Source organism: Hemitrygon akajei, chromosome 1 (assembly GCF_048418815.1).
Source record: "Hemitrygon akajei chromosome 1, sHemAka1.3, whole genome shotgun sequence".
Classification (NCBI taxonomy): domain Eukaryota; kingdom Metazoa; phylum Chordata; class Chondrichthyes; order Myliobatiformes; family Dasyatidae; genus Hemitrygon; species Hemitrygon akajei.
The window spans coordinates 114,447,914-114,460,600 of NC_133124.1; the positions used below are offsets into that span (position 1 = coordinate 114,447,914).

A 12,687-nucleotide genomic window follows, 5' to 3' on the forward strand; every position below is an offset into this window, starting at 1 on the left:
CCAAAATGCTCACAATAAAGCCTCCTTATTTTTATATTCTAGTCCTCTCAAAATGAATGCTAACATTGCATTTGTCTTCCTTACAGCTGACTCAGCCCGCAAGTTAGCCTTTAGGGAATCCTGCACAAGGACTCCCAAGTTTCTTTGCACTTCTGATTTTTGAATTTTCTCCCTGTTTAGAAAATAGTCCATGCCTTTATTCCTTCTATATTTTATCTGTCATTTCTTTGCCCATTCTCCCAATCTGTCCAAGTCCTTTTGCAGATTCCCTGCTTCGTCAAAACTGCCTGCCCTTCCTCCTGTCTTCGTATCTTCTGCAAACTTGGCCACAAAATCATCAATTCCATCATCCAAATCACTGGCATATAACGTGAAAAGAAGCGGCCCCAATACCAACCCCTTTTAAGGATGTGATTTCATTATTTTACTAATATAGACACCCCAACCCTCTGCCTACCTGCCCTGTCCTTTTGATACAAGGTGTATCCTTGGATGTTAAGCTCCCAACTATGATCTTTTAGCCGCGTTTGTGATGTTCACAATGTCATACTTGCCGATCTCTAACTGCACTGCAAGAGCATCTACCTCATTCCATATACTGTCTACATTCAAATATAACACCTTCAGTCCTGTATTCATCACCCTTTTTCAGTTTTTCCCCCTTGTTACACTTCCTCATCCTACTGACTGCAATTTTGCCCTGTCGTCAGCCTGCCCTTCCTCATAGTCTCACTACACACTACATCAACTTGTCAACCAACTGCTGCATCCTCAGCCCTATCACTCCAGTTCCCATCCCCCTACCATTTTAGCTTAAACAGGCAAACCTGCCTGCAAGGATACTGGACCCCTCTGGTTCGGGTGTAACCCATTCCTATGTACAGGTTGTAACTTTCTAGAAGGGATTTCGGTGATCCAGTAATCTGAAACCCTGCTCCCTGCACCACTTACTCAGTCATTCATTCATCTATATTCCTGCCCTGACCAGCATGTGGTACTGGGATGAATCCTGAGATTACGACCGTGGAAGTTCTGCTCTTCAGCCTCTTCCCTAACTCCCTTTACCCGCTGTTTCCCGTCATCACTGGTGCCAATGTGCAACACCACATCTGGCTGCTCGCCCTCCCGCTTCGGAATCTTCAGCGGCCGCTCTGAGACATCCTGGACCCGAGCACCTGGGTGGTAACACACCATCCTGGCTTCTCATTCGCAGCCACAGAATCTGCTGCCCATCCCCCTAACTACCAGATCCTCCATCACTACCACTCTGCCTGACTTGACCCTTCCCTGCTGAGCTTCAGAGGCAGCTACAGTGCCTCTGGCTTGGCTCTGCTTCTGTGCCTTCATAAGTCATTCAGTGGTGTTCAAAGGCCTGTGCTTGTTGCTGAGGGGAATGACCACAGGGGGACCCTGCACTTGCTTCTCCTGGAGGCTGCCCACCGACTGTCTGAAGCCTGCTCTCTGGGTGTGACTACCTCAGTGAAAGACTCGTCCATGAAATTGTCGTCCTCCGAGATGGTTCTGAGTGTCAGATCCAGTGCCCGTTGCTTGACCTTGCCAGTCAGGAGCTGAAGTTGGGTGCACTTCCTGTAGATTAGTCATCAGGGAGATTGTTATGTACCCTGAAACCCCGCATCTCACAGGAGGAGCATTCCACTGCACTGAACTACCATCCTGCCTACACTTGTTATACCTTCAGCTTCTCAAGCTTAAATGATAGCCTTTTCCAGTTCTCACCTAAAGACAACAAAGGTTCTCCTCAGAAGGATGTTGGTTAACTGGGTGATTTTTATATCTTTAGAGAATCTGTGGAATTCAATGTCACAAGACGGCTATGAAGGCCAAGTTATTGGCTGTATTTAAAGTGGAGGTTGTTAGAATCTTGATTAGTAAGGGTGGCGAAGGTTGTGAGTGTCAAATGCAGGAGAATGGGTTTGAGAGGGATAATAAATCAGCCGTGATGGAATGGCAGAGCAGACTCGATGGGCTGAATGGCCTAATTCTGTTCCTATGGCTTCTGGTTTTGGTAAAATAATATATTTAAAGTACTGCATACAGGGCTACGGTGGGAAACTTTGTCACTCGGTGCGAGCAGAATCATCTGCAGCTTAATGTGAAAAAGACTAAGGAGCTGGTGGTGGACCTGAGGAGGGCTAAGGCACCAGTGACCCCTGTTTCCATCCAAGGGTTCAGTGGGGACATAGTGGAGGATTACAAATACCTGGGGATATGAATGGACAATAAACTGGACTGGTCAAAGAACACTGAGGCTGTCTACAAGAAGGGTCAGAGCCGTCTCTATTTCCTGAGGAGACTGAAGTCCTTTAACATCTGCCGGACGATGCTGAGGATGTTCTACGAGCCTGTGGTGGCCAGTGCTATCATGTTTGCTGTTGTGTGCTGGGGCAGCAGGCTGGGGGCAGCAGACACCAACAGAATCAACAAACTCATTCGTAAGGCCAGTGATGTTGTGGGGGTGGAACTGGACTCTCTGACGGTGGTGTCTGAAAAGAGGATGCTGTCCAAGTTGCATGCCATCTTGGACAATGACTCCCATCCACTCCATAATGTACTGGTTAGGCACAGGAGTACGTTCAGCCAGAGACTCATTCCACCGAGATGTAACACTGAGCATCATAGGAAGTCATTCCTGCCTGTGACCATCAAACTTTACAACTCCTCCCTCGGAGTGTCAGACACCCTGAGTCAATAGGCTGGTCCTGGACTTACTTTTCCACTTGGCATGATTAGCTTATTATTATTTAATTATTTATTGTTTAATATTGCTATATTTCTTCACTATTCTTGGTTGGTGTGGCTGTAACGAAACCCAATTTCCCTTGGGATCAATAAAGTATGTCTGTTTGTCTGTTAATGTAACTGGTTGTTTTCCAAAGCTAAACTTCCACATTTAATTGGTGGAATTTGAATTCCCCAACTGTCGTGGTGGGAACCAAAGCTGGCTGCAGCTCCAGCGGTGCCACTCTGAATGAACTTGTATACCCCTTGCACTAATGGCACTAAACTATACGGGTCCAGCATTCCCTGCAATGCTCCTGTGCACGTGGCCTTTCCTTCATATAATGTTATTATAAATTACAGGCCGTATTCTGCTCAGAGCAACGGTTGGTCTGTGGATCTGTAATTAGTGAGAATGTTGAACCCTTGGTCAGTGACTTGCTCCTAATCTTTACAAACTTTTTTTCTCTTTTCCCCATCACCTCCAGACTTTAGGGGTAGACTTTATGGCGATTGATCTGTAAAGAACGCTTTACTGAACACGTCCTTATATTCAAACAACATTTAGTTTCGTGCTTGGTGAACGTTATTTTTTGTGACATGCTCAGTGAAAATGAAAATGTGAAGTGGCAGTCACCTCAACATGTCTGAGTGGTGATTCTTCACAATTTAGCATAAGCAGCCTTTGTCTGCTACGTGACTTGACTGTTCGCTTTAGGGCAGTGTTGTATCCCAGCTGATCTACTACAGACCTTAAAAATTAAAGCCCTCTTCTCTTGGAAAATAATGTAACACAGCAGAGGAGTACAAAGTCCAAGTTAGCTCCAAGAAAACCCAGTGGCTGAAAACTGTGCAAACCCTGCATTTTCTGATCATTCGTTCCACTTCTCTCTGCCTTTTGTTTTTAATTAGAAGATCAAACAGTATGGCACAAGAACAGGCTATTGGTGAACTAATTAAACTCATAATTAAAGGTCCAACTAAACTAATCCCTTCTGCCTACACATTGTCCATATCCCTTCATTCTTTGTATAGTCATGTCCCTATCTGAGCCTCATATATGCCTTTAGCATATTTACCTGCACTGTTGCCCCAGCAGCATTGTTAGAGGCAGCCACGACTGTTTTTTAATAAAACTTGCCCCGAGCATCTACTTTGAACTTTTCCCCTCTGTCCTTAAATGTATGCACTCTAGTATTAGACATTTCAACCCTGGGGGTGGGGGGGGGGGAGAGAAATGCCACTGTCTGCTTTGTCTGTGCCTCTCATCATTTTATTAATTTTTAAAATTTTATTAGCGTCGCCTAATCTTAGCCTAATCACGGGACAGTGATTAACCTACCAACCAGTACATGTTTGGACCGTGGGAGAAAACTAGAGCACCCGGAGGAAACTCTCACGGTCACGGGGAGAATGTACGAATTTCTTGCAGGCCGTGGCGGGGAATGAACCCAGGCCTCTGATACTGTAAAGCGGTGTGCTAACCAAAATGTTATCATACCATTTCTTAGAAAGCAGCCCAAGCTTGTCCAGCCTTTGTTAAAACAACATGCCCTCTGATTCAGGCAGTGTCCTGGTGTTCCTCTTCGGTAGGCTCTTCAAATCTTCCTCATCCTTTCTATAGTGAGATTTTAATGTAATATTCCAGGAGCGACCTAGCCAGAGTTTTATAAAGCAGCAGCCTAAGATTTCCTGACTCTTGAACTCATTCCCATGACTAATAAACACAAGCATGCCGTATACAGGTTTCCCCCGCTATCCGAAGGTAGAGCATTCCTGTGAAACTGTTTGTAAGCCGACATGTCGTTAAAGCGAAGAAGCAATTACCATTAATTTATATGGGAAAATTTTCTGAGCGTTCCCAGACCCAAAAAATAACCTACCAAATAAAACCTAAAATAACACGAACATATAGTAAAAGCCGGAATGACATGATAAATATACAGCCTATATAAAGTAGAAATATTGTATGTACGGTGTAGTTTCACTTATCGAAAGCGGGAAGGCAATGAGCTGAAATCGATTTGGAGAAAAAAAATTGGCACCTACACGCATGTGCACACAACTGCCCACACAAGGTTTCATGGTCATGGTAGTCTTTCTCAGGGTAAACACACGAAAAAGCGGGAGTCTTCTTTTTCGTAAAAGCGAAAATCCTCTTTGGTTAGTGAAATCAGGTACTAATGTAGGTCTTTCATAACAGCAAGCTGTCGTAAAGCGAACGTTGGAAAAACGGAGGCCACCTGTACCGCCTTTACCACCCTGTCAACCTGTATGTCCACTTTCGGGGAGCTATGGACTTGGACCCAAAGATCCTTCAGTACATTGGCACTGAAGGGTCATGCCATTAACTGTGTACTGTCCGGGTGACATGAGGAAATACTGGACCACTTGACAGTAAAGAACCTTTACTATTTGTTCAAAGGTTACAGGTCCATCATGTTTTAGTGTTTACAAACTGGTTTCTTGTTTCCAAGTTTATTGAGCGTGAAAATGAAATTTTCGTGAGTTTCACTGTGATGTTGCTTGTGGGATGTTGTTCAGTGTCACAATGTACCCTAGAAGATTCAGAGAGTTTAGATTCTGCTAAACAACAGTTGTTGTGGTTGAGGAATGGGAGAACTTTTTTCTCAGAGTGTTGTGAATAAATTGTCTTTTTACCATCTTCAAACTACTGAAGAATTCTACAAGTCAGTCAAACTGAAGTCCAGCTGGTTACCAGGAGGGTATTGATCCTCAGGAATCTAATATAATCAAATTTGTATTCACATTTACTCTGTAAAATTGCAAGGAGGGACGTTAGAACTAGTATTGATAAAATAACTACTATTGGTGAGCAGTGAATTAGCCAGCAGTTTCTAGCATCTGTGCCCAGGGTGTTTTCTGTCTGGGGTTTCCCTGTTCTCCCAGTATCTTGCTCTGGTAACAATCAATGTACTGAAATTCCGGTATTTGGAAACCCACTATTCATGCCAGGAAAAGGTTGGCACGTGTCCATTCAAGTGTAAGTCCAGTATGATTGGTACAATACGTTTAATTACAGCCAACTGATAATTAGTAGAAACTTTAATTTTATAAATATAGCTATTATTTTTCTAGTACTCAACCCCTTTGTCGTGATTTGCCTTTTGTATAATTTGGGGTAATAAATTAAATATTCTACCTTGCACTCAATAATCAAAAGCAGCTTCTCCCCCTCTGCCCTCAGATATCTGTACAGCCCAAGCACCTATGAACACTACCTCATTATTCCTCATTTTTATCATTTAGAGTAAGTTTTGTCTTTGCATTGTACTGCTGCCACCTAACAACAAATTTCACATCCAATAAGATGTTAATAAATTTGATTATGATTTAAGGCTTAGACTGCAGGCCTTGCTAAAGATTATTCAATGTGATTCATGACTGACACCCCTTGCTGCTTTTCCTACTCAAACACCTTGACCTAGTGCATACTTTTGACCTATTCATTGCCATGCATAAAACTGTCAGTCCCATACATCTGGATCAAAGGGCAGACACTTGTGGGTGAGCTATGGAGTGGTAGCTTTCTGTCGGATGTGCACAGCTATTTCATGGGCAGTCATTGATCAGGAAGGATTGAAAAGAAGCCGAGTTTGTCGTATGCTCAGGTACATGCACACACAAATGTAATGGGGCAAACTTACAGCAGCGTCACGGGCACATGGTATTGGATATACAACATTCACAAGAAAAGCAGAAGTTTAAACAAGTTAATCAAAAATGTGCAAGAAAGAACATAGAACAAAAACAGTCTACTGTAGTGCAGAGCAGTGTTGCTATACTGAGGTGGTGCTTAGGGTTGTGCCAGGTGGTTCAAGGGAAGATGATGCTCTTGAACCAGGTGACGTAGGCCAGGACTTCAGTACCACCTGCCCGATGATAGATGTGAGAAAGTAGCATGGCCAGGATCGTGGGGCCTTTGCTAAACAATGCCTTCTTGAGGCAGTGCTTTCCGTAGATCTCTCACTTTGGCCTGGCCTTGTTTTCTTGGTCAGCAGCAACTCTGTAGCAATGATACAGACAAGTTCCTATTAGGAACCTAGCCACACACGTCCTTTTGTGTCTTTGCAATGCCAGGCTATTCTTAATATCCCTTGCCCTTTTCCCCCACATCCCCTCTTGCAATGAAGCATTTATAGAGCAACTTCAACATCCTGTATGGATGTATAAAGGTTTGGATGGTGTTGTTTGGGATTGCTCTGATGGGGTAAATGGCCCTCTTCAATGTCATAATATAGTTAGTGTCGCATATCATTAGAAATGGGCCCTTTGGCCCATCTTATTCATGCCCAGTTTGCCTCAGGTTTATGTATCTTTGATAACAAAATTCATGTTGTGACAATTGAGATGGCTCAGAAATGTCAGTGTCCAGCAGAACAGGTAATTGTAAATTCCAGTATGTGTGCAGGGGCACAAGTCATGTGAGCAACTGGTGGAACTTTTACATTAGTCTCCTCCAAGAGGACCACAACCTTGTCGTAGGGTTTGGAGGCTTGTGTGCCTCAATGACCCAGAAAGCTATCTTGGTCAGAGTCAGGGCTTTATGCTTTGGCTCTTGGTAGGGTCACCCATGGCAAACAGGTCATAGGGTAGAGGTCAGACCGGGTAGTCCCCCCAGTCCTCCAGGTTTGGGGTTCAGCTCGGGGATAACAACCCTGACTGGACAAAAAAAAAACAATTGTTACAGAAGCAGCAATGAAGAATCCTTCGATACAGAGATGGAGGACCTTCATTGCTGCCCTAAACGCCAGTAAGTTGCATTAGCCTGGACACTGTGCCTGGATACAGATGGGCACTGGATACATGGGAAGTATAATGCTACCAGTTTGCTTAATGAACACCAGTTGCATTTGATGGTTCTTGCTATTTCAGAATATTCCAAATTTAAAAATATCAGGAGTGCAGCTGAAACTGTTACTTTAGAACAATTAATCCACAGTTTATATTCTGTTTGGACCGTTAGTTAAATTGCTATGTATAAAACATTGTGTTGAGTTTACACCATCTGCCCTATCTCAGCCTGTTGCTACATCCTTCTATGCTTTGTGTGTTTTGCCCTTAAATACATTCCACATTCCCTTTGGAATCCTTTGAGGGACAAATTCCTATTCTCATTGCTCTCATTAAAGGATTTTCTCTACTACTGCATTCATTTGTAACTGACTTACCACCCGCCTCCCCAATCCCCAATGTATTGAATTTCCCTGACAAGTTGAGACATCTCAACATAAAACCTTACTGAACAAACTACCTTCTGCAAAGTTTATGTCAAACATGTTGGCTACAGGCTAAAGGATGTAAATTAATTAAACTTAAAATAAGCAGTTTTTCCCTCTTGGTAACATATTAAAGTACTTTAAACTTTTTGATTATCAATTTTGACGGAGAAAAGTTTTTTTTTAATATAACATTGAAGTGTTTATTTGAGGACACGTACCTCCTATACTTAGACTCACTGACTAAAAAGTGTAGTGATTTGCAGTGAGTTTTCCATTTCTTAACTGGGCTGGATAGATTAGTGAAAACAAATTCACCACGATTCATAAGAACCCAATAAATGTTGGTGTCATATAGCCTCTATTGATGCCAGAAACTTAGAGGTTTTCACTGGACTTGTTGTCAGTAAGCGGCTTCTCAGTTCTGTTTCTCACTGTTGTGCATTTTGCAAACTGTAATAAAGAAACCTAACTGAGCCGTATCAGGTCAATTCAAGAGCGTGACAAGTGTGCACGCGCACGCTTGCTGATTGTTCGTGCAGTGAATCAATTCGGCTTCCTACACACAGAAGGCCCTCTCCTTTCGTGCTTGTTTTCGAGTGCACGTGTTTGTCTCGGCTCATGACTCCCGCCCTGTAAGTTGCCCAGCGTGTGCCGTAGCTAACGTGTCTCAGTAAAAACACTTAATCCTGCTGCTCTGCTGTCGTTCTTGCTCCACACAAAGGTAACACCAACATCGCTGTTGTGTATTGCAGGTAAAATTCTGCTGTGATGCGGCCAGACGAGGTGCTAGCGGGAGCTGACGGCAGTCAGTAAAGGCAGAGCTACCGCAACCTGAAATTGTGCTGGACCGGCTTCCTTCAAGAGACTCTTGGCCTTCACCAAGGCCCTTGGCCAACTGCCCTCATCTCCCAGCCACTGATGGCTAGCAAACGGAAGTCAACAACGCCGTGCATGGTTCGTGCCACAGACGTGAGAGAGCGAGACCCAGACTTGGAGGTCGTTGGGCAGGCTGGTGGCTCCCCGCACCAGTTGTCCGATAGGAGCTGGCCAGCAGAGAGTGGGATGAGTGATGAGGATCCGGTTTTGGAGAAAGCTGCCTTAGACAGTCACCGGACCAGGAAGCTGGAAGGAGGTTACGAATGTAAATACTGCACCTTTGAATCACAGGACTTGAATGAATTTACAGAACATGTTGATACCCTACATCCGAATGTCATCCTCAATCCGTTTTACGTCTGTGCGGTTTGTAACTTTACAACAAAAAGGTATGATACGTTTACTGATCACAATAGCAGGTATCATCCAGGAGAGACCAGCTTCAAGTTAAAGTTGATAAAGCGCAATAACCAGACCATTCTAGAACAAAGCCTCGACGACCCCACGAACGGCAGGAACGCCGATAAAGAGGAGATGCCTCCTGCCGGAATCTCCATCAGCAAAACACCCATCATGAAGATGAACAAAAGCAAAGTCGACGGCAAGAGGTTAAACACGGTGTCGCGAGTGAAAGATGAATTTGGCGCCACGCAGGAGAGCAAGGCGGAAGAGAATGCCAATGGCCCCCTCCACGCTGGTTTGGTTGTTCCAGAGACTGTGATCAAGGATGGGGTAGCTCACGTGATGCCTTCCATACAGCCACCACCGAACTTCAACCTAATACCCAAAGTCATGATTCCCATGCACGGCTGCAAGTATAACACCGCTATGGACGTTAACAAGAACCTGATAGGCTCCTTTAACAAGTTCCCCTACCCTACCCAAGCAGAACTGTCCTGGCTGACGGCAGTCTCAAAGTATCCAGAAGAGCAAATAAAAATGTGGTTCTCAACGCAACGCCTTAAACACGGCATCAGCTGGGCTCCCGAAGAAGTGGAGGAAGCCAGGAAGATGATGTTTAACGGTACTATCCAGACGCCAACGATCACCGTTGTGCCGGCCGCTGCCAAAGGCAGCACCCAGCATATTGTCCAGGCGGGTGTGCCGTGCCAGTTGGTGGGGCAGACGGGTATTGTGTTGACTCAAGTCGCGAACGGGGCAGCGGCATCTTGCTCCCCCATCACCTTGACCGTGGCCGGCAGCTCGAGTCAGGCCCAGTCCCAGAAGCGGGGAATGCTCTCCTCCCAGGTGGTGGCGGATTCAAAGCAGCAGGCGAACATCATCCAGGTCTGCGCCGCACAGCTGGCGTCGCAAGGCAACTCGGTCTTGTTCTCACCGGGAAACGTGGACGTCAGCATCAGCCGCAAGAAGACCAAGGAGCAGATGGCGGAACTAAAAGCCAGCTTCGCGGTCAGTCAGTTCCCCGATGACGATGAGGTTTTCCGGCTGATGCAGGTCACCAAGCTCTCCCGGTCGGAGATTAAGAAGTGGTTCAGCGACAACCGTTACCGAACCCAGAAGGGACACTCGAGCCACACCTCTGCTGAAACCACGGTCACCATTCCCCATGAACCTGCTCCTGGCCACGGAGCTCGCAGGTCTGGATGGAACACGTTCTCTGACTTTGGGTCCCATAAGTTCAAAGAGAAGAGCGCAGAGCAGCTGAAGGTGCTGGAGGAGAGCTTCCAGAACAGCTCCTTCCCGACGGACGAGGAGAAGGATAGACTGCGGGTGGAGTCAAAGCTGACCAGGAGAGAAATAGATGCCTGGTTTTCCGAGCGGAGGAAACTGCGAGACTCTTTAGAAGGAGGGATTCTAGAAATGAGGAAAGCCGACCTGAAGCAAGAAAATATAAAATCAGAGATAGCTGAAACCGTCCACGTCAAAATGTCGCAATCTGCTGCACACTACCTATCCAAGTCTAGGACTCCCCCTCCAAGTGGAGCACAGCAACATATTAAAACCACCAGTCCAATTGATAGGACTCATAAAAAGAGCCAGGAACAGTTACATATCCTGAAGAGTGCATTTGCACGCACTCAGTGGCCAACTGTGGAGCAGTATGACACGTTAGTGGTGCAGACCGGACTGCCTCGAAATGACATAGTGCGTTGGTTCGGCGACAACAGATATGCAATTAAAAATGGCAATTTAAAATGGCTTGACCATTACCAAAGAGCGAATTCAGATGGTCACAACGGGCAGAGTAGCTTCAATGGCAGCGGGGCGCGGGGCAGCAGAGGGCTCAAGATGGCCGGTGCTTGGAGCGGAGCGGCGCATTCGACGCAAAGCCGGAGCGGTAAGTCGGTCCTGTTGCAGTATTACGTGCAGCACAGGCAGCTGAAGGAGGAGGACCTGGATGAGTTGGTGTCAAAGTCCAACATGAGCTATGAGCAGGTGAGGGACTGGTTCGCGGAAAAGCAGACGGAAGACGCTATGGACACGTCCGAGAGCAACAGCAGAGACGGCCAATGCAGCGAGGAGGATGAGCACGAGGACTGGACTATGGTGGACGATATAAGTGAGAAAGATGACTATGTCCTGTCTGAGTACACTGGCAACTGGGCTCGTGCGTCACGGTGCAGCTCGACTGGGTTTAATGAACTGGATTCAGAAAGCATGTCTGCCGAGAATTCGAACATATAGCTAAGGTAAAGGAATTTGTGACCTAATTTATCCGGCAGGATTTAAACATATTTGGTCTCCCGAGCAAGGGAATGGATTTGTTGGGCCCCGTAAAGGAAGGAGCCGTTTGGTCAGCCCCACTTTGGAAGGGGTTAGAGAGGGGTTGCAGACCAGGCTGTCACTTGGGGCAGAGTGCTTGTTGGCCAGTTGGTTTCAGGGGTAGAATTCTGTCACTAGTACTGAAGAGAGGATTATATTTTTTACCATCCCCATTGTTCTTCCAGTTGCACTACAACTAACAGCATTCAGTCTTGGGATCACATGCAACTTGCGGTTAATAGTGTTCTGCCTAGACTTTAATTATGCATGATGTGTTACTCACAAGCCATCCCTGGTTAACAAAGTAATTCCATTTTTACAGACATCAATGAGTTGATTGTCTTCATTTGTCAGCAGATGCACAAAAATCAGTCTTTGGTAATTATACTCACCGTGTTGTTAAGAAAAGGATCAAAAATGCAAGACTGATGAGAAAGCTGTTTCTAGGGTGGGGGGCAGGTTCTGTTTGTAGGATCAAATGTATGTATATACGTTAGATTTTTGAATTTAGTATTGGGAGGTGGTTTGTATGTAGTGGTGTCAGTAAATCAGTGGTTCGTAATCTGGAGATGACCTGTATAGTAGTGGGGGTTCTATTTGTGAGAAAGCGCTTTTTGGTGGTGTAAGAAGGGTCCCATCATACTTTCTCTGGGCTTTGCAGAGGTACAGGCCAAAGTCAGCCCACGGGGTGCTCCTGCACAGGCACTGGGCAGAATGTTCCCTGCGCTTGTTGTTCACCTAACCCTACACAGCAATGATCCCCACAGACAGAACCTGCTGAGGAAACGCTTCACAGCACAGGGCCAACAGATGTCTCAGAAATACTTTGGAGACACAAGAGTCTGTTGTTGCTGGAATCTGGAGTAACACAAAGTGCTAGAGGAGCTCAGTTGGTCAGGGAGCGTTTTGAAAGGCGGTGGACAGTTGATGTTTTGGACTGAGACATATCAACTCCATTCTCCTTCATAGATGCTGCCTGACCCTCCGAGTTCCTCCAGTGTCTTTGTGTGTTGCCACAAATATTCTTGACAGCTGGCTAAAGCTCTTGCACCAGTGTGGGTGCTATGTCAGAGATTGAATGTCTGTGACTATCATAAACATTCAA

At 45.6% G+C, this 12,687-nt stretch overlaps 1 protein-coding gene across 1 annotated transcript in view; it reads left to right on the plus strand.

Annotated features, from left to right (window-relative positions):
* LOC140730165 (zinc fingers and homeoboxes protein 2-like) overlaps positions 1-12,687 on the plus strand; it is a 112,318-nt gene that overhangs the window by 96,358 nt on the left and 3,273 nt on the right. Inside the window, exon 2 of the mRNA XM_073050295.1 lies at positions 8,735-11,509. Within this exon, the coding sequence (XP_072906396.1) occupies positions 8,901-11,504 (2,604 nt within the window). The 5' untranslated portion in view covers positions 8,735-8,900 and the 3' untranslated portion in view covers positions 11,505-11,509. The remainder of the gene's footprint in view (positions 1-8,734; positions 11,510-12,687) is intronic.